The sequence below is a fragment of the Lepidochelys olivacea genome, assembly GCF_965140295.1.
Source record: "Lepidochelys olivacea isolate rLepOli2 genome assembly, chromosome: 5".
Taxonomy (NCBI): domain Eukaryota; kingdom Metazoa; phylum Chordata; order Testudines; family Cheloniidae; genus Lepidochelys; species Lepidochelys olivacea.
Genome location: NC_140415.1, coordinates 81,933,532 through 81,956,689, shown reverse-complemented (window position 1 = coordinate 81,956,689; position 23,158 = coordinate 81,933,532). Strand labels below are relative to the sequence as shown.

The window sequence follows — 23,158 nt, the reverse complement described above, 5'->3', positions numbered from 1 at the left end:
ATTATAGAATACATATTAACTGACCAGTTAGTATGCTTTAAACCTTTGCATCATGTGGACATAGGTCATTCAAGTGTGTACTCAGTAATGTTAGTGTGGACTAAATCCTCCATGTAAACAAGCCCTTATGCTCCTAACTTAAAGCACCCATTTTTTGAAAATCCTGGCCTTAGTCCTTAAACCAGAGTTTTCAAAACAAACGGAGGAACAAAAATCAAAGTTCTCGTCACATTTTACATACTGCACCCACACACATGGCTTAGAATTAGTTGTTGGAAAGATTATTAGGAGGAAAAGACATCTTACTCAGGTTCCCAAGCTGTGACGGCTACAACCACAAGCCTCCCATATGCATCAGACGAAGTGCGTATTCACCCACGAAAGCTTATGCTCCAATACGTCTGTTAGTCTATAAGGTGCCACAGGACTCTTTGCCACTTTTACAGATCCAGACTAACACAGCTACCACTCTGATACGAGCCTCCCATAGTTACCAAAGAGGCTGCTCTAGTGTCAGCCTTAGGTGGGGGTTTGATTCGGCTAGTCTAGTAATTTTTCTAAGTTTATTTTATTAAATTATTGAATTATTAAATTAATAACTTCTATGCAGGAATACTTTGTTTCTACAGTAGCTTTAAAATGTGTTAAACCCCCAAATATGAAATTCCTACCTGGAGATTTTGCAAGTGAGGCATGGAATACAGAGAAATTAATTAAGGCATATGAAGCCAAGAAGAAGTTGGAGATTATTGGAGCAATGACATTCAATTCAGCTGTAAAAACACAAAGAAAAACAAATAGTTATTAAGCTTGTTATCAAACTGCTTTAAAAATCCCAGGGCCAAAAGTTTGCAACAAGGGCCTCCTTCTCTCTAGTGGAAACAGTAGATTTGTTAACACATTTTATTTTAATTCAGATCTATATAATGGTCTAATACCATAAACTGCTCTAAACAATTTCTCTGCAATCATTTCAACTACTACAGAGAAAAAACAAACACATAAAACTAAAATCTGCTTCAGAAATAGCCTGTTCTGCCACCAAAAATCACCATCACCCTTGTGTTTCCAGCCACACTCACTTTTTAAGGAGATTTCTAGAAAATCTGTTCTCTCAGTTTAAGAGTCCAAATATTAATATGTTCAATTATACCTTGATAAAGTCTAGTCTAATCATTTACCTCTCTCTTCCTCAGACACAGTCAAAGAAATAAGTTTAGTCTCAGTTTTATTTTCTCACAGAATCACGATAAACTTTGAATTTAAATGTTTCAAAACTTTCAATGTGAGTTACAATTCTTTGTGATCAATTAATGTGCAGCAGACATTTGTTTAAAATATTCCCTATTTAATTTGCAGACATTCAAGGAGTACCAAAGTTTTTTTAAGTCAAATTTTGTTTGCTATCTGACTACACTGTTTGCTAATTCAGGTTATTTACATTTTTTTCAAGAATTACACAATTAGCCCATGAATATTAAGTTTTCATTAGTCTGCAGTAGTGTTGGAATGTGAGAGGGAGACAGATTGCAGTTTAACAGAGGTCTGTGGGAGCTATAACAGGTGAAATCATATACCTGTGGGCAAATGGAGAAGAATATTTGCCTGACTCCCACCTTAACAGAAGACTGAAGCAAGGCTGTTACTGTTACTGCTGATGTGACCCTTTAATGGCGTATGTGTGTGCGGGCATGTGCGGTGCGGGGAGGGGATATCCTTCCTTCTGCAACTGTTGAGGCTGTCCCAAGAGTAAAGAGGGTCTTGGCAGATTCAAGTAGAGGTTTGGAATTTGAGACGCACCATCTAGGCTCCCTGTAACTCGTCTCAGTGCAACTGCAGACAGACAGAGAGGGATGCAGCCTCTGTCCTCCTCTGCACAGAGAAGAAAACTCACTCCCCTCCCCGCCCTTTTCCCTCCTAAAAGGATTAGGAGGTGGAAGAGTAGGGCTCTCCTTTTCACCTGGATAGAAAGCAGTAGTAGTAGCTATCACTAGTCATTTCCCACGACCACGAAGGACTGAAATAAAAAATACAGCTATTCAAGAACATGACACTTTAGTCTACTAGGACCCTCTTCATTCTAATGAAACCGCCAGACCACATGTGGCAGCAGTGATAACTTGGTCTTTCCTTCCTCCAACAGCCCTCAAAAATGCAGAATAAGCAAGATGGGGAAGACGTAAGAGTAACAGCAACAGTTTTTAACATAAGCAGTCCTGGAAGGGGCTAGAGGATGATGTGGAAGATCTTCTATCTGCCCTGCAAGGAATGTGTTATTACCTGGGCTGGCCCCCACCTCTGGCAGCACCAGGAGAATCTTGCACTTCAGTGGTTCAGTGGAGAGCAAATTTTAAAGTCCTCTATTTGTGCAAGCTTGCCCCTTACACAAGCACAGATTAGTGATGTTTTACTGTCTAGTATGTATGTATGTATGTATGTATTAAAAATCTGTAAATAAATATAAAAAGCTTTCACTTCATACAACAGCTCTCTATAGTAGACTAATGAATAAGAAGTCAATACAATAGGGTTGGGAAAGGATTAAAAGAAAAATCTGATTAGCTAAAAGTCTGAATATTAACTGTTACCTTCCCACACTAGTTGAGACTGAGGCCTTGTCTCCACTACCAGGGTAAGTTGACCTAAGTTACGCTACTCCAGCTACATGAATAACGCAACTGGCGTCAACATAGCTTAGGTCGACTTACCGTGGTGTCTTCACTGCACTGCGTCGACAGGAGATGCTCTCCCATCAACTTCCCTTACTCTTCTCAGGCAGCTGGAGTACTGGAGTTGACCGGAGAGCACTCTACTATCGATTTAGTGGAAGACCCGCTAAATCCACACCAGCTGCATTGATTGCAGCAGCATCGATCTCCCCAGTAGTGAAGACAAGCCCTGAGATGAATCTGAAGTAACTTCCGAATATGTGGGAGAACAATCCTCAAACTCCATCCACTGAACAGGTTTCCAAACAAGCCAACACCAAAAATTTTTAAAATAAAATTCTATCTCCAAGACTCCATGGACCCTGTCATCCAAGCAAAAGACAGTACAGCATTTTACAGCACAAAAAGAATGCATTCAAAATTTTTTACTCCAATTTAAATTAACTAACCAATTAATATGAATCCAAGAGCAATCAAGAAAGTCAGAATATATCCTCGTAATGGTTCATTGTTCTTCCCATAGCCTTTAGCAAACATGAGAAGACCTGGATAGATATTGTCCTTGCATAAAGCCTAAGAAAGAAAATACAAAAGTTAGCAAGGTTTAATTAAGATAAATTTTACATGAGATACACACTAATGCATTCAATGAGGGCTAGTGTTGTCTAGTTAGAGCACGGGGTTGGGTGTCAGGACATGCTGACTATTCTTTACTCTGCCTTTGCATTACTGTGTGATCTTAGGGTATGACTTCACTACCCGCCGGATCGGCGGGCAGCGATCGATCCAGCGCGGATCGATTTATCGCGAGAGGCGCAGGCAGAGTCGACGGGGGAGCAGCAGCAGTTGACTCACCGTGATGTCTTCACCTTGATAAGTCAATCTAAGTACGTCGACTTCAGCTACGTTATTCACGTAGCTCAAGTTGCGTAACTTAGATTGTTTCCCCCCCGTGTAAACCAGGGCTTAGAGCAAGTGACCATTCCTGAGTTTTCACCTCTATCAATACAATGAGGATAATATTTTCTCTTTTGTAAATCACTGACATTTGTCACGGGACAGCAGTAAAAAAAGTCACAAAATTAATCTTTTTTTTTTTTTTTAAATACTGAACCAGGAATTTCATCAAGATATGGAAAATATTCTCAAAGCTACTCTCTCTCTCTCTGCTTTACTGTAGTGCTTTTCTGTCAAACCTTTCTTATCCTCCTTCGCTATCTGGCTTCCTGCTGCAGGGTTCTTGGGTTTGGGGTTTTTGTTTGTTTGTTTTTGTTTTTAAGTGTATGGTATCCTCGCATGATCCTCAAACATGAAGCATTCCTACAGTAACAAAACTGTAGTTATTACACACACACAGCTGGATGGGGCATTATATTTAACTCTGGGAAAAAATAAAAAAAACACACCCCACAGAGCCCTTTATTACATACCTCAACACCACAAGTGAGAGGAAAAAATGTGTACCAAAACAGGACCTTTCAGCTCCAGCAACTAATCAAGTGTGAAGTCATTTATAAAAAGATATACAATACCCATTTCACAGTCTTGCTGAGTGTTTGGTATAAAAGTTCCCTGGGAAATAAGTTTTACAAACTCTACAATTTTACTCAGTTATTGTTACAATATCTTTAAGCATTCTGAATTGCAACTAACTGCAGTGCATTAGCTCCAAAAAGGAACCATCAGTAGATATGGAGGATATGCAACTACCAACAGCATTAAAAATTAATTTAGTGCTCACTAAAAGGAGTCAAACTATCAGCTTCTCTATCCACAGAAAAGGTACAGCAAAGAGCGGAATAAACCACTCCATATTGCCAAGCAACATTCCCTTAGCTCTGACCTAGTCGAACCACCAACAAGTGACAACCTCTTAACCAATTCAATCCATGGCCTCAATGCAAGGACAGCCAACACTATCACCACCTAAAGCAGTAAACTGAATACAAAACTCTGCACTGTAAAATAATTACGTCATCACTTACTGCATAGTAAACAACTCTGGGCTTAAGTCTTGGCAGGTAAAAGCTTTCCAATTTATCTTGAAGTCTAAAACTTTAAGGGCCCTATACTCATATGGAAGAGGCTGCATATGATCAGCAGCACCACAAATCTGCATAAGATCTCATTGTGGCAATATTTTTTCCTTAACTTCTAGATCAAACACATTAATCTTTGGTTGCTTCTTAACAGTTTACCTTGCTTTTCAACAATAGGACATTTTAAGCTGACCTTGAATATACCACTGAGCTGTGGTAAGCAGGATTCTTTCCCAAGCAAGTGTCAAGAGCTTCTGCAGAATTGAAACCTTCATTTTTTAGCCCATCTGGTTGCTAAAAAAATTTCAGGTCACATTTTGAAGGTTTTGTGTAGTGCTTTCTTCCAGAGAGTCTGTGCAGACAGGTCCATTGCCTCTGCTGCTGCTCATAACTTAAGGCTACGATTATGTCACGGAACCAGAGATTTCCACTGACCTCCATGACATTTTCTGCCCTGGGACTGAAGCTCCCAGCCAGCCCTGCCCACGCAGCTGCCCAGCCGCTGGCAGGTGGACCCCTTGCAGCTGCCCAGTGGTTGCAACCAGGGCCAGTGGCTGGGGGACCCTGCAGCTGTCAGTTGCCTGGGGTAAGGGCACCCCGCAGCAGCCCAGCCCCAGGGGTAGGTGGACCCTGGAGCTCACACCCATGACATTAGTAGGGAACATGGGAGCCCCAGCAGCAGTGAGTGCTGAACCCACCTACCCCTTTTGTCAGGGATATTTTTAGTAAAAGTCAGGGACAGGTGATGAGCTGTTATTTTCCATGACCTGTCCCTGACTTTTACTAAAAATATCTGTAACAACTCAGCCTTACTTAGAACTTTGTCACACTACAACAGAGTGGAAAATGACCACACTGTTGTCAGTTTTAACTGCTGCTATTCAGAGTTCAGTGGGCAGTGAAACTGTTAAGAATGAAGTCAAATTGAGTCTGTTGCTTCTTGGCAAGCTTTGACACCAGCAGAGGTGGGCACAGGAATGAATCACTACAGAGGAATCTCAAGTGATATGAATCAAGACACTAATATACAAAAGTTCCCTGTTCCCAATATTCCAATTTAAAACTGATTCAAGTTCTTTTGTTATGAAACAAAGACATTATATCAGCTTACCTGAAAAATCTTAGGTGCACTCACTAAAGATGCCAATGCGGAAGAAAGGGTGGCTGAAAAGATGCCAGCAGAAATCAATGGTGCAAATCCTGATACCATGCTCATTACCTGAAAGCAGGATATAAACATTTTAATTTATTTTACATGTACCAAACAGAATGGACTGAACAAACATCTCCCTCTAAATAAAACAATTTTAATAAAAAAACTAAAATTATGTAGACAAATGTTTAGTTGAATGCCTTCAGAACTGTTACAATTCACTCAACACTGTCTGTAGAATTTTGTCTCTTACTTCTGCAACTCCTAGATTTTTTCAAATACCATTTACCGTTCAAAGTATGGAGAATATTACAGGACAGTATACGCTGGCTTTTTTATTCCAACTCTTTTTTTTTTTTTTAAGTCATATGTATGATTTCTTAAAACAGACTGTTAGCTGCTCTGTTCAACCAAGTCTGAGCTCTGCAGCTAGAGAATCTGGTGGGTCAAATTTACCTGCATGCCAATCTTAAGTGCATCAAAAAATGTCTCATTAATGGTCTAAGGAAAGAATTCACTTTCCTATTAGTTACATCAATAAGAGCAATCATAAGTCAAAAGAGAATGCAATTTTAAGAGAAGTATTTTAGCTGTTTATAAAATACTGTATTTTATAAGGTGTGGCTTCAGACATAGAAATGTTGTCCATTTGACAGAAATTTCTGATACCTAACATCCTGAGGAAGAGAAAGTCGCATTGTTGAAGAGCTCTCCCTAATATTAGTCTCAGATTTTAGACTGTGGAAGCTACACCTGGAAGGTGACCAGCATCCTGGAGACTGAACCTCTTAAAATTGATAAATAGGGAAACTTTCAGTTAGACTCTTCCTCATGGAAATTATCCCCACCCTTCTCAGGAAGATCATCCCTGCTTACACAGCTGCTAGAAGCTAGGGGGAAGAACTGTTTAAAAGGAAGAAGGTTGGTTTGTGGAAGGATACTTGTCCGTAAGACTGAACAAACGGCGTTTTCCACCTAAGGCTAGAGGAACACGCAATTAGCAGAAACAGAGAAGACACTAAAAAAAAAAAAAAAAAAAAGAGGGCCCAGGTGCTGTATGGGAAAGAAATCAAGTTGTCATAGTAGCTAATAGAGGAGTGTTATGACTAGCAGTAGCAAGCAGTTAGGCACACAAATCCCCACCTCCCCACCCCATATATGGAAGGCCAATAGAAAAAAAAAAGCCAAAAAATTACAGGGAAGTCTGACTGAGGAGTGAAAGAATTAGAGCCTCACTTATATGGCCTGAGAGAGAAAACCAAGCAGAACTAAGAAAAAGCCCTAGTCCTGTGGTACTTAAACTTGGATGGAGGAGAAAGTATAAATTCAGGCTTCCCCTTTCTCGTGAGAAATAAGAATAGAGAAGGAAAAAACAAAAACCACTCCCCAAAGGTCTGATTTCCTAGGGCTCTGGGGTCTGTTATTTGGTGGAAAGGGGAAGGAAGAGAAAATAAGAATCCCTAAATGTCAATGGATCTAATACTTAGTTTGCTGGAGGAAAGAACAGTACTAACGTGGCCATGAGATCCACTCCCAGTTGCTGGTGTTCATTAGAGCTTCAGCAATCCAGTGTTTTAACTATATGAGGTCCAGTCTGACAGAGGAGACAAAAATTATTTCCCTCCCAGGTCCAGGAGCTTGCAATATCTGTGGATGGTCCAACATTTTCTTGCAAACATTTATTTCATAGATTCTAAAGACCAGAAGGGACCACTGTGATAATCTAATCTGCTCTCCTGCATAACACAGGGCATAGAACTTCCTTGAAACAATTCTTGTTTGAACTAGAGCATTTATGTTAAAAAAAAAAAAAAAAAAATCCAATCTTGGTTTAAAAATGGTCATTGATGGAGAATCCACCACAACCTTTGGTGTATTTTTCCAATGGTTCATTACCCTCACTGTTAAAAAAAAAATTGCACCTTATTTCCAATCTGAATTTGCCTAGCTTCAGTTTCCAGCCATTAGATATTGATATGCCTTCATCTGCTGGATTGCATCTTCAAACATTTGTTCCCCATATAGGTACTTACAGGCTGAATCACCCCTTAACCTTCTCTTTGTTAAGCTAAATAGATTGAGTTTCTTGAGTTTATCATCATATGGCACATTTTCCAATTCTTTCAATCTGTCTCGTGGCTCTTCTCAGAACCATCTCCAATTTATAAACATCCTTCTTGAATTGTGCACTTTGGTAAGTGCCTCTAATTAATCTTCCTTCTTTTTGTCTTTCAATTCTTCCATCTTTCTTCAAAGAAATAGGGCTAGAAATAAAAGTAGTAGAGGACCAAGCAAAGATTATACTTTCAGGAAAGGTGGCCAAAAAAAAAAAAAAAACCCAAGAATACAGCCTGGAATTTTATCAAGAGAGAGTGAGGAGCATGTGCACCTCTCTGCTTCCTAGTCACTGCAGCTAGAATGCTCACTGAGAGATAAGTTATGTCCTAGTATGGTAAAAGAGGGAATGTATAACAAAAAGCTTCAGTACCTAATCAGGAAGACAAGTAAGGAGATGCTACTAGGATGTTACCTAACAGAAGACTAGAAGATTACCAGAACTTGTTTTTAGTTAGGCAAATGCTACTCAGTTTAAAATAAAGATGTGATAGTTATTACAGCGCATTAAAGATAAAAACACAGAAGATAGCAAACAAGGTAAAACTCAGTATTTACAGCTGAAAAGAAAGGAGTAAATCTAAAGACACACACTTTGGTACCATGTGAGAAAAATAAACTTTTGCTAGCTCCATATATCCTCAATGCAAAGGATTCTTTTTGAGTAAATTTAAGTTGTTTGTTAATTGCACTAACTATGCATTATGATTGCTTAAACAGATTGTTAGTGACCAACAGTTAGTCTCTACCCAATAGCTGTATGATGCCTAACATTTTAAGTTTGCAGTTTCAACTTAGTTCTAATAGATCAAGTATCTACATTAAATAAAGAGGCCATCATCACAATTAGTATACTGTTTGCAATCTCAGACAAATAAGGAATATTTTCAATGAATAGGTCATGGAAAAGAAATCTGCCCATAGTTAGAAATAATTCCGTGTTAACATGTAATCTTTCCATTTGTAGATGAATATAATATACATCCTCCTGTGACATGACTGCTTAATGGAGGATTTCCAAGATGCAGTGCTGTTAAATCAGCCATCTTTCATGTGCTGCCCTTGAAATCTTCAGATTGTACCAGAGGTCTGGCATTTTGGCTGGATCTCAAGTTACTCTCCAGTATATGGCCACAGTTTGGTAAACACAACAGCTTTTTCCTTCCCCCAAGAGATTGCTTTTTTACAGGAGCTCATTTATATATTTCTTTCATTATAGTAGGTCATACAATACTTCTAAACAAGAGATATAACAAACAGCTAATTTCATTCCAATGGCTCTTTATGATACAAAGATTTTAATAAACTCTTTTGAAATTCTTGTTAATTATGGCAAAGATGCTACTTTAAAGGCCTCTTCAGTCATGACACCTCACAAAAAATTACAAGTGACAATGTAAACAAGTCAGGAACTTTTTGTCCTGTATGTTCTCTCACACTGGTATACAATAATGCCTAAGGAAACTAAGATGTGAAACTACATATTTAAGAATGGTTACAACTTAACACTGGAGCTACTGTTCTGTGCATAAGACAGACTGAGACCAGTTGAAGACAGACAGACTATTGTACCTTTGATAACATCTTGAAAATCTGATTGGCATTTTCAGTCACTGGGCGAAACCCAACATTTGTACCTTTCAAACACAATATCAATGTCAGAATGAGACCATTCATCACTTGCACTGAATGAATACTTTTTTCATCCTAGAAACCTTACCCTAGTTTAGTGACCAGGGGAGCAGTGGGGTGGGGAAGGAAATCTGTTTCAAATTTTAACACTGTGTCCAAGTGTACAGATTGTTTTTACATTCATAATTTATGATGAAGACTAGAAACACCTCCCGTAATAGTTCATTGTTTAAAGGAAGAAATGAAACTAAAAAAATCTTCATGCATTGTGCATATTTTAATGTACACTTATCAGGTATGTTTTATATATAAGCACGTGTTAATTATAGCTATATGTTCTTGAAGTTCAAATGCAATTTGATTACAAAGTAATGAAACTGCCATGCTCCCACAAGTCATAAAATTACTGTAAGGGTCATTACTTGCTTTGGAAGACACTTTAGCTGTTATGAAATTAGAAAAACTTGGTTCTAGAACACAAATTATCACTTGATCTCAGAAAATGGAGTTTAGGCATGGAAAAGAAATTGCATGGAAAAGATTGCATGGAAAAGAAAGCTGATGGAATAAATATTGCAGCAAATAGGTTAGAGAAACAATAGAGGATTTACAGATGTGAGTTTCTACATTATAGAAAAAAAGATTAAAATAATCATTTTATTAAAGATCAAGCATCTCACTTTTGAAACTCCAATATATTTACTGGTAAGGATGACAGAGAAGTCTTAAACATATTGAAAAATGACTGCTGATATATTAGCAAATTTATTAATTTTCCTACTGTGTTACTAGGCACTTTGAATTGTCTTGAAATATTCAAATTCTTGTATGGAAGGGATGAAGCTGTACACCACATATGATTGGGATTCAGTTTATTTACCATCACAAAAACTAACTACAGATGTAATACTGAAACAATCACATTCTGTAAAATCACTATTTTAAGCTGGTTGAAAGTTTGAAAGGTTGAAAGTTCATATCAAGTAACTTAGAGACAAAAAAAAAAAAAACACAACCCTTACAAGAATGCTTAATCGTCAAGGAAACAAGCATTGCACAAACCCAGGATAGTCAGTATTAAGGTTAAACTTGATCCAGAGGTTTATGTGGGAGGGAATCTACTAACAAAGGCTGATCACCTCTACCTTCATATTTCTTTCCATCCAGTTTAAATTGTTTTGCCATTCAAGGGCCTTCAGTCTACCACATCTTCAGGCATTCAATATAATTCTGTTCTAAATTTCTATTTTCTGTTCACTTTCCAAGCTGTGATCTACCTACATTTGTGTACTGTCTATTATACTCCTGGAGGAATTCTTTCCCAAAAATAAAAAATTCTGCAAAACTCTGCATATTTTATTTATCAAAACAACACAATATAATCATGCCAGTTATACTTATTTTGGTAATTGATTTCAAAAGATTTGTCAGCAAGTATGTGTGTAACAATACAGACAAAAAGATTCTGATAATTTGGGGGGGGTGGGGCAAAGATTCCTTACTCGGCATATTAATACAGAACTTTGCCTAATTAATTTAATTTACAATACAGAACAGCACCTGTCAGAAGCAGTGCAAAGGCTTGTGGGGAGTCAGGGGCAATGGACGAGTTGACTGAGAAGAAAGAAGCCTAGGAGTGAACCTGGAGGGTGTTGGGTGTGGGTCAGAGGTTTTTCTTTTCAGTGGAGGAGTGGGATTGTTAGGGTTTTGGGAAGCTTTCCCCATGCAGACCTTGGCTGACCCCAAGCCTCTCCCATTCAGTCAGGCACTTTGCCCCTGTCCCTGCACCCCCCATTCCCATGGGCCTCTGCAGCCCCTCTCCCCCCCATCCCCAGGCTCAACGCTCTCACCCCACTAGCTCCTAAGCCCATTCTCCAGGCTGTCCCCTGCCCCACTAGCCATTCTGAACCTCAGTGTGACCAGCCCCCCAGCAGCCCTGTGTGCCCCACTCTGTCCTAACCTGGCTCTGCGGGCAGAGTGCTGTGATGAACTCTACTCCTGGGGGAACTCTGCAGCACTGGGCATAGAATTTTGTATTTTCCTGCATAACATACATTTTGCCGAAGAAGAAGTGTTGCAGTTCTGCCTTTTTCCCCACCAGAGGCCGCTGTGGCACTAGAACGTAGCATGAATGCAGCTGCAGCACTTAGGCAAAACTTATTTTATGCGGGAAAATACAAAATTATGCAAGACAGATGAATTTGCGCAGAATTCCCCCAGGAGTACTATTACTTCTGAATATTGGACATTTTATTTCTTACTCAAATGTTGTGCGGTTCTCTCTCTCTCAGAGACATTGATACAACTCATTTTAATGCTAAAAAAAATCTGTTAGAATCCCTGCTACTTGCATTATATAAATTTCAAATACATAATAAATAGCTAATAAAATACATTTCAACTTCTATTTAGTTGAACAAGAATTCATTATTAGGTAGTGCCCAGCTCTATCCGCAAAGGATTCCAAAGCCAGGGAAAGACCTCCTTCCTAATTTAAAAAACAAAAAATAAAAACACTAGAGAAATCTATGACCTAATTGTTTGAATTGGAACTCTTACAGGATACCAAGTACCAAAGCCCAAAATAACTCATCTACAGGGTAATTATGGAAAGAGTAGTTCTCTGTATCCTAGGGTTGAAGACACTACAGGCTTGTTTACACTTACAGCACTGCAGCGGCACAGCTGCGCTTCTCCCATCAGGGTAGGTACTTTGCCCCCACAAGAGGCGGAAGCTATGTTGAGGGAGAAGCCCTCCCATCAACATATACTGACCTAACCTTTGGTATAGACCATACTAACTACGTCGCTCAGAGAAGTGGATTTTCCATGCCTCTGAGAGATGTAGTTATACCAATATAAGTTTGTAGTATGGCTTATTGCGGCTCCTTTGCCAAGAATAGATGCTTCAAGTTACTCTGATGCTGATTAGAAGAATTCGGAAGTCCATTCCAAATCTGAAAGTGATAATGTCCAATTCAAAAATCATTTTTAAAAATCCAAAATTCAAAGCTGAATTTAATGGAGGAGACAGCCAAACAAAATTACTTGGAACAAACATCTAATAAATTGATATTATTTCTAAGCAACTTATATGAAAGGGAAAAGGAAACTATGATTAGTGCCTGAGATAGCTGTCTATTATTCATACCGTTTTCTGTACATGTTCACACTTCAATGTAAATTAAATTATCAAATGGAAGACCAATACAAGCAGAATTTTAAAGATCATTTTACTTCAGCAACTAAGTTATTAAAAACAAAAAATGGTACTTGTTTTACTGTTGCCTTTCTCAGCATGACAATCACACACTGGCCAGTTTCACTTTCTTAATGAGATTCTCATTAGTTTCATTTTCTAGTGGACATGCTGGGTGATGCCAACAGAGCAGGGGGAAGTGTTTTTTAAGCACATTTGGAATTTTGAAGAACTTAATGAAAATATTCCTGTTTTTCTTAGATTTTGTAAAAGTCTCTATTATACTAAAGTAAACAAATCGAAGTTGAATGCTGCTCTGAAGAATTGGATTCTATCCCTTCCTCTGCCACAGAGTTCCTGTGTGATGTTAGACAAGCCTTTTAAACTAAGTTTTTCATGGTTGACCATTAATTGTGTTCTGCTCATTTTCTGGATGCCCAGATTTGCACATGTATTGAGCACTCATATTACAACTTTGAATATACAAGTGCTATAAAAATGCCAAGTACGCTGAAAAAAAACCATCAGATCTCAAATAGGACACCCAAAGTTAGTTGACAATTTTGGCCTTAACATCCCAACCTGCTCAATAGGGATAATAGTACTACCTCTCACAAGAATGTTATAAAGACAAATTAATTAATGTTTGTGAATCACTCAATCAAATAATCTGGTGAAAGCACCATTGAAATGCCATGAGGAAATTAATTTTGTATTCAGTGAAATTTTTGGATAGTGTATGTAATAACGCCTGGGCTCACATATTAAAAGGTGGAGAAATTTTAAATAAATTATCTGTTCATTTAATGAGGCAGGGATCCACTGGAAAAAATAGTATGTGATCATGTAATTAAAAACAATCATAATGCATATGGCACAAGGGGCCAAATTAAAGTTGCACAGGCATCCTTAACACTGTTATTCCCTAACTTTCAAGTGCTTGACTTTGTAACTGTAATGTTATTCTAACAGTTTTTTGGATGCAACACGTATTTATATTAAAAATAAAATTGAGGTACCAGTTGTGACTACCAAGATGAGGTCTGGTTATCGTGTACACTTTACACAAGCCATACATTTTCTACACTTAGGTAGATTTTCACTGTGACATTTCACACAGGTTGTATGTCCCTTGAATGCATTTAGTTTGATTTCTTTTTGTACAATTTTAATACAAAGTGACCTACTTGTATTTAATCAGTGTTGTTGTAGCCATGTCGATCCCAGGATACTAGAGAGAGAGAAAGTGGGTGAGGTAATCTCTTTTATTGGACCAACTTCTACTGGTGACAGACACATGCTTTTGAGCTTACACAGAGCTCTTCTTCAGGACCAGGAAATATACAGAGAGAGTCACAGTTAAATACAAGGTGGAACAGATTGTTTAGCATAAGCAGTAAACACATCCTTCAAGGAACCATTCAAGGTGAAGTGGCCCATTAACAGCCCTCCAGTCACAGGGGGAAAGGGAGAGCAAGGGACTCTGTGCACATTTCCTAGTCTGAAGAGCTCTGTATAAGCTTAAAAGCTTGCCTCTGTGACCACCAGAAGTTGGTCCAATAAAAGATATTACCTCACCCAACTTGTGTCTCTGATGTATCTATGATAGTCTAACTCTTTTTATTAACAGAAAACATTTTAGCAAGATTTCACTGAACAGAAAAATTGGCAGAGATCTATCTTGAGTAGATCTGTTGCTACAGGTAAGTTTTTTAAAACTATTTTAGATATCAGGTCTTTTTAGATGTGTTAAATGCCGATGTGCAGCAGACACATTGAAAATCTTGACCCTGGAATTCACTTTCCCCATGCCCATGAGAACCTACATTTATTTATATTCCAGACAAACTGCAATGTTCATTGTTTTTCTTTGACATTCGGCAACAGGCCGGGTGGGGGGGGGTGGAGAATTAGGCTGTAGAATGAGTAATTTTGATGACTGAATCGTAGAAAATTAGAGCTCCATCAGGCATATTATTGTGATTACTGACCATTTTAAAAAGGACACCATTAATTTAAATTTTAAGTGACATTTCTGTCTGAAAAGTAACTGGCAATAAAATTAGTTTGGAACAGATTGGCAGAATGAAAGTTGCCTGTATTTTCAATTGTGTGTATTTAAATAGCACTGTGTGTTTCCTTTAGGATTTATCTATATGGGGAAGTTGACCTGCATAATTATTGTAAATATGCTCACTTCAAAGTTGAATTGTTTTGCATACAAATATATATCTCCAGTATAGCTCCTGATGCAGATAGTGTTCTGGATTAAAGAAAAGTGACTTTATTCCAGAATAACTACTCCACTCACACAAGGAATTAAAGGGCTTCTCTACACTTACATTTTATAGCGCTCTAACTTGCTGGTTCAGGGGTATGAAAAATCACACACCCACCCTGACCACAGCAAGTCTGAGCGCTTTAAAGGGCTAGTGTGGACAGGTTCCGAGAGCTGGGAGCCACACTCCCAGTGCTCTGAGCTAATCCCCTCGTGGAGGTGGATTACCAGGAGTGCTGGGAGACCTCTCTCCCAGCATTCACGCGCGACCACACTCACACTTCAAAGAGCTGCTGTGGGAATGCTCCCCTGGCAGCACTTTGAAGTTTCCAGTGTAGCCATGCCCAAAGTCATGTATTCCAGAATACAGCGTCCACACAGGGAAGTTACTCTGGAATAGTTATGCCGGTCAGTTTTCCCTTATAGGCAGGCCACTGTCCCCTCCACACAATCAATTTCACCTGTTTGTGGGTTTTTCACAAAGGAACAGGGAGAGAAATAAATATAGCAAAAAATAGGAAAAATGATTGTAAAGTCACAAAAACTGGTGTGCGTATGGGGAGAAGGAAGCACAGAACTAACCTCTTAAACGCATATGCTAAATTTCAATTTAATGGGTTTCCCTTTAAGTATGGTAATGATTTAATTTTTTAAAAAGATAAACATTTTTAAATTTTTCCTTGAACTCAAACATATCCTGGGAATATCAGCATGGTAATAAATGTTATAACTTAAATTAAACCAAGAATAAGGATGAAGATAGGAGAAAATTTACTTAGAAAAGTGAGGGAATGAACAGCAGTATTACCAAAAAGCTTTTCACTTGTTAGAAGATAAAAGGCAAGGGATAGTTAAAGTTAATGACTGCAAAAGCTCTGTTAGGTTGCATACACCTATCTGCTAGAAAGGTTTAATGGCTCAGAACTTTAAACCATGAACGTTCTGAAACCTACCACCCACACAATTTGCTCATGTCAAGAACAGGGATCTACTCCAATTATAGTATCTGGAGATAAAAGTAAAATTCTTTAGTACAAATGTACCTTGCCATTCATGTATACAGAACAATGAAAATGCCTCACTAAAGAAAGCCTTTAAGAGACACACATGAAACAACATTTACCAAAAAAAAAAAAAAAAAAAAAAAAAGGGACTTGTTTCCTAAAGAACAAAAACGTATTCTAGACTTTCCTTACATTTACAGTAGATGGTCTATATTTTAATCTAGGCTTATTTCACAAAATTTACTATACTCAATAAATACCACCTTTCCCCGCCCCTCCCATCCCCCAAAAAAACATTCAATTGATGCTCTCTTAAGCCTTAAAGCGTCTCTCACCTGGAAGTCATTCCGCAGACCATAGGGACACTGTGTCTTCTGACAAGATGAGAAATCAAAATTTAACTTGCAAGCGGAAGTAGTGCAATTCGTCAGTTCGGTAATGATGGTGCTATTGATGTTACCTGTGGCATCCCGAACAACACAAGAACCTAGTGTGGACCCAAACAAAATACAGGTTGTCCAGTGGCAATTAAACAGTCTATTAAAAAAAAAATCTATGTCAAGTTCAATTCTCTTTTTTTTAGGAAGTATATTCTAACGGTTCAGCATTAGAAAACAAGAGCATTTCCTTTAAATTACTCCTGACATTTAACAAACACACGTATGCTTCATTTTCTTGGATGGAAAAGTAAACAAGAAAACATCATGCATTAGTTATTGCATAATGTTTTAGCAATATCATCAATACAAAGCACTTGCAGTTCAAATGTGTACATTATTTTACTTTTTAATACATTAACATAAGCTATCGGCTTTTGTTGGCTGCATCTCAAATAAGCAGAGAAATTCTATAAAAAGATTTACTTAATCCATAATTAATAAAAGTAAAGAAACTAACATAGAGAAAAGTTAAGATTATAAATATCACCAGTTTTAAAATGCCCATATTATTTTTGTTTTCCTGTGCTGTGCATGTCAATTTCTTGGGCAATTTTTATTTACAACTGGTATTGTATACCCTCATACATGGTTCTGTTTTCACTCTTGCTGTTCTCCATTTGTTAGTTTTCATATTATGAGTGCTCAGTCACGTTTTGCACAGGCAATACATTTGCAATTTTATTTTCTCTTTTCTGGAAAAATGTTTTAAAATGCTGTTTTATCATCTACATGAGTTTAAAACAAAAAACAAAAAACAAAAACCCCAAACCTGTGACTGAGACTGGCCTGATGGGGGCAAAGGAGATGTAGGTTGAGTGGGAAGTGCCACCTGTTGGATTGCTTTGGGGCTAGAGTTTTACTGCTGGTTTTTGGTTTTGATAGTATTTTAATAAAACCAGGAGGCACCTATATAAGTACCTTTGTTCTAAATTACAAAAAGTTTTACACACACTTTTAAATCATCATTTACCATTTTTTAAAAAGGCAGTCTAGTCTAACATAGTCATGTTATTGAAAATGTGATGTCGTCCCCCCACACACTAATAGTTTTAGCTAGTCAGGCTGTTATAACTTAGTCTGAAACTGTCTATATATTCTCTCTCTCGCTCGGATATTTTATACTGGCAGGTGCTCAGAAAGAAAATTTCCTTTCACCACCTGTAATGCCATTCTTATACACTCACTTCAAAATTTGCTTGTTTTGAACAAAAATGCATTATTCAAGTTCTCCATTTCTCAATAACTCAAAATCAGCTGATGCCATAATAGTCTGTACATATTAAGTAGCTTGTTAAGATGCCCACTGCAGGCCAGCTAATTTGTAGGATTAAGAGTAACACAGCTGACCCAAAAAAACAAAAAACAAAAACAAACCACACCACTTAGTGGGCAGTAACAATAGTAAATAAAAGTTTTGAGGGTTTTTTTTTTTTTTAAAACAAACTCACTATCTTTTCTAACGAAGTTTCATCACTCTGATAGCTGTAGTCTTTAATTCACTCAAGATTATAATTAATCATTTGTGATGCCCCAGCTAAAGGCCAATAAGAAATACTGTGGACAGTACAAAGAATAAGTAGATCAGCATCCAGGTAATAAATGGAGTTACACCTGTTTAACAAGAATAAACTAAGCTATTAATGAACTCAGTTTCAAAAACCCTGCTATATAAAATATGCAGATCTCTACTTTGACATTTATAGCTCTTTTATCTTTAGCAAAATGGTTATTGTTTAACCTTCTATATGTAATTACTGGAATTAAGTTAAATGGATCTTGGCTAATGGCTAGTATCTAGTATTTAAGGGAAAACAGATTTATTTAATTAGGAGTTTTAAAGACTGAACTAAGGGAATTCTCTTAGTCTTTACTGATCTGCAGATCAAGTTTCTTCAAAGAAAGAATGACAAGAACGTTTTAGGAATGAAAGAAAACACAGCATGTGATATCTGATGGCTTCTCCTCTGAAAAGGAAATATTTCACTGGTATATTACCTCTGAAAGTTACCAGAATGAGATTTAAATTTCTAAGATGATGCTCAGTGATTTCAATTTATTTTTTTGTTGAAATATTTCTGTATATATCAATCTCTCTCAACCATTTGGGCTGAAATTTTCCATGCCAATTACCTGCCTCAGGCTAACTTTTTTGGAAGATGTCAGCCAAAACACTTAAGTAGTTTGAGAATGAGATTAGTGAAAAATACACTGTTTTACCCATATTAAAATTTTCACTGATCTTTACTTTGAAAAGCTCTAGAGCCCCCATGCTTTGGATAAGGGTCTCAAAGTTTGGAAGGCGGTGGTTTTTGCATCAGAGATGTGCCTCTTTTGCTGTCCCAAAGTTCATCAAGTTATAAACCTTTAATAACAAAAAACAAAAACACCAGTTTGCACAATTTAAGTAAAGACTTATTAGATGATTGCAGCTGAATTCCACAAAGATTTCATTTGCACTGGCATGCTCCAAGCTCAGAGCTGAACAGGACCTTCCCCACACTTGCAGCTCTGGCCTGGGTACCAGAACTGAAACCTGGGAGTCCGCTGCATTCTCAATAGTCGGTCTGCTGTCACCCAGGCAGCACATAGGAGAAAGCTGCCTGATTGAAATGAAGAGATGGCAAGAGCCAGACTGGAATGGGACAAGACTAAATTGGGTCTGGGAGTTGGGGGAGAATGGGACAAGAAGCCTGAAGAGCGGAGACTGGAACTGGTTAGGTACAGAGAATGGGACTGGAATGAGGAGCTAGAAAATGGAGAAGAGTCAAGGACACATTGAAAGGGACAGGGGAGAATGGTCTAGGAATACTATAGCTCCACCTCCAGAGGATGGAATGGAACCCTTGCTTAAGTGCCACAAGTCTGTGCGGTGGATCTAAGAGATCCAACCATGATGAACCATGTCCATATGGTTGCCACATGATAGAATTTGTTTTTCCAGTTTGCTTTTATAAAAACCTAGGAAAATACACACATCAAAACGACATTAAAAGAACATTAAGGTTGCAAAGTCAAGCACTGAAAAGTTAGAAAATGCCAGAATTAAGGTTGCTGATGCAACTTTAATCTGGCCCCTCATGTGTATGCATTATGATAGTATGTGTTCATGTAATTAAAGACTATTTTTTCCCACAGTACCCATCCTTCATTCAGAGCACAAGAGGGACTGTACTCTTGGAATCAGTTAGGGTTATGTAATGAAGACGACATGTTGTTTGTAGGACCACTGCTTCATTCGTTGTAGAAGTCAGAAGGCAGGTAGTGAATGAGGCAGGGGACTGCAGGAAGAGAAAGGAGTTAAGACAGTTGAATGCTGCTTCGCAAAACTCTATTCTATTCCTGCCTCTGCCACAGAATTCTGATGTGATGATGGGAAAGCCACTTAAACCAAACTTTTCAGAGGTACCCACTATCTATGCTTCATTTTCTGCATGCCCAACTTGATAGCCTGGGTCTGACTTGCAGAAGTGCTGAGTGCTCACAGTTGCAGCTAAAGTCAATGGAAGCTGTTCTTCAATATGTGAAGTACTATATAATGCTATGTACTCAGATAACTCAGGTCCTAGGTGTCTGAAATTGGGTACCCAAAATTAGTGGATAATGTCAACCTTAATCTTTGTTCTTCAATTCCATATCTGTAAAATGGGGATAATGCCACCTTTCATCTCTCCAGGGCGTTGTGCAAATTAACTAAATGTTTGTGATGCACTCAATTACTATAGTGATGGGCACCACAGAAAAGATCAAGCACTCAAAAGTTAACAAATGACGGAATTAAAATTGCCTATGCAACCCTAATCCTGCCACCTTGCATATATGCATGATGCATCTTCCAAAATACGTCTACACTGTTTTCCTCATCATGGCTCCTGTGTCTTATTCAGTACCCAGAATAGCTAGCTGCCTCCTCAGCCAGTACTATCTATTTAACTTCCTTTAGTCCTCCTCATTTAATATATGACCCAATGCCTTATTTACTGCACACCATCCACATGTTGCACTGAATACAGAGCAGGTTTTGTTTTCTAATGGAGCTTTCTATTGCACTAAGCACCACAGTACTTCACTCATTAATAAAATGTGTTTTCAGAACACCTACACCCCCCACATGTATCAGCCCCATCAGACAGGTGCAGAGTCGAGAAAGATGTTAAGACCAAGATTTAACAGGCTGTTCAGTTTCAGATGCCCAATTTTATACATGGAGTGCCTGACTTTTTCAGACATGCTTAGCACCCACAGCACCCTCTGATTTCAACTAAAGTGACAGCAGCTCACGACTGCTGAATCATCAGGCCAGGCTGATTATCCAGGAAGTAACAAAATTAGCCACTTCTAAAAATCCTGGTTTAAATGACTTGTCTCACAATTAGGGATGTAAGAGTTTAACCAGTTAACCAACAATCTTGATGCTTATCGGTTTCTGTTAATGGTTATACTCTGCCCAGGGTCCCGGCTGCTGCTCCTCGCCTGGGGTCCCTGTTGCTGCCCTGCTTGCCCAGGGTCCCTCTGGGCTGCTGTCTCGGCTGCCGGTGTCCGTCCCAGCTGCCAGCCTCGCACGCGAGGTCCTGGCTGCCACCCTGGTGCTGCCCAGGATCCCGGCGCACCCGGGGTCCCTCCAGGCTACTGTCCCCATGGCCAGGGTCTATCCCATACTGAGACCCTGTGAGCGCTAGGATGCTGGGCGGCAGCAGGGTGGCAGCCAGGACCTCGGACACAGCAGCAGCAGGGACTGCTGGACACAGCAGCAGCAGCAGAGCCCTGCCTAAAACGTAACACTTCCCTCACCCCTAGTTCCCCAGGTAAACATTTAACCATATAACAGATAGAATTTTAAGGGTTACATGGTTAGTTTTTACATGTTATTTACATCCCTTCACACAATACATAGGAAGCCTGTGGTAGAGACCAGGACAGAACCCAGTTTTGAGTCCTGGTCTCCTGCCTTAACAAAAAAGGCTATTTTTCACTTTGATTCCCCTTGCATCATTCACAGAAGTTGGAAGGTGTATAGTGAATGAGATGGGGGTGGGGGGCGGTCCATTAGACAAATCACCTAATTGATTACACAAAGCTCTGCCTCATTCATCACCCATCCTTATGCAGACTGAGGCAAAGGGTCCTTGCATAGACAATCATAACTTTTGCATTTCTTAACCTAATTGTTTGGTTTTGCTAACATAACATTCTTTTAATATAAGTCTTGTATTAAATTTCCTGGTTTTAATAGGAGATGGAATTCATGTTTTTCCATCATCACATGAAACTTAGGTTTTAAAATGAAATGTAGGCATACCCTGTGACAGCAAGTCTCAGACTGAGGCTTGTGCCATAGCGCTAAAAACAGCAATGCAGATGTTCGGGCTCAGGCTGTAGCTTGGGATCTGAAGCCTAGGGAGGAAGATGGGCTTCAGAGCCAGAGCTCCAGCCCAAGCCACAACATCCACACTGGTGTTTTTAGCATCATAGTGCAAGTCTGAGTCTGCAGATCCGGGCACTGAAACTCATGCCACCAGTTTTAAAATGCAGTGTAGCCAGACCCTTACTGACTTTCACCATCTCCAACACATAATCAAAAGGGTTTGAACGCAAGACCTTTAGATTCAGATTCACAGCACAGAACTCTACTTGATCTAAAAAGGAGGAACAGATAGCAGATAGGCTATTATTCTTTATGTGGAACAGCCACCAGAAAGCAACAATAATTTGGCATTGAGTTACATAGATGTGCTAGTCATGAGAATGTTATCGAAGTTTAAAGGGCTGTAACATGGGTGGATACCAAGGGTTAGAGCAGCAGCAGCAGCCGCCAGAGATTTGACACATTAATTCTGAAAGACTGCGTAGCTAAGGAGATGAGCCTTAACCTGTGAGCAACCTGGGTTTTTTTCTGCCAGAAGTGATGATATGCTTAATATTTAGTGTTGTGAAATATTAAGGCCAATCAACAGAACAGGTAATTGAATTCATGGTCTTCCATTGAGCTCAGACTCCCAGCCCAGTGGGCCATTCCCTAGATTAAGGGGGGCGAGGGGAGGAGGAGGAGAGGAGGAAGAGGGGATAAAAAGAGTGGCTTCTCAGTGAGGCTTTGGATCATGCCCAGTGCAGATGAAATGTTCAAAGCATTAAGGACAAGTTCTACTCGGCATATAGAAATAATGATTTTCTGGGGGTTATCCCAAACTTCAGTCAAATCTGGGTGAATTTCCCCCAAAAAACTGTTAGTTATAGGTATCACTATACATTCTGCCTATAAAGCTAAAAATATAGCTACAGCAAAACATACCTCAGGAATTAATAAGTAAAAAAATCAACTATTTACCTACAGATATCGCCATTCCTATGTAAACCAATGTGGTAATTACAATGGCCAACAGTGTTCCTTTAGGTATGGCTGATTGGGGATCCTGAAAGAAACATTTAAATGAATACTTGCAGTACAAGTAAATATGCAAACTGTACATTAAGCAGTAATATAACATACTACTTACTGCAAGATCACCTGAGATATTTGCACCAGCCAGAATGCCAGTTGCAGCAGGGAAGAAAATAGCAAATACAGAAAAGAAAGTTTCACCGTCTCGGAAATCTGGTCCAAAATTCTCAGTAAGTATTTCAGCTGTTAGAGA

At 38.8% G+C, this 23,158-nt stretch overlaps 1 protein-coding gene across 1 annotated transcript in view; it reads right to left on the bottom strand.

Annotated features, from left to right (window-relative positions):
• Nucleotides 1-23,158, bottom strand: part of SLC12A2 (solute carrier family 12 member 2) — a 101,388-nt gene that overhangs the window by 30,326 nt on the left and 47,904 nt on the right. Inside the window, exons 8-13 of the mRNA XM_084629696.1 lie at nucleotides 23,021-23,148; nucleotides 22,852-22,936; nucleotides 16,425-16,576; nucleotides 5,820-5,927; nucleotides 3,119-3,242; nucleotides 672-773 (exon numbers count right to left, since the gene is read on the bottom strand). Of these exons, the coding sequence (XP_084485822.1) occupies nucleotides 672-773; nucleotides 3,119-3,242; nucleotides 5,820-5,927; nucleotides 16,425-16,576; nucleotides 22,852-22,936; nucleotides 23,021-23,148 (699 nt within the window). The remainder of the gene's footprint in view (nucleotides 1-671; nucleotides 774-3,118; nucleotides 3,243-5,819; nucleotides 5,928-16,424; nucleotides 16,577-22,851; nucleotides 22,937-23,020; nucleotides 23,149-23,158) is intronic.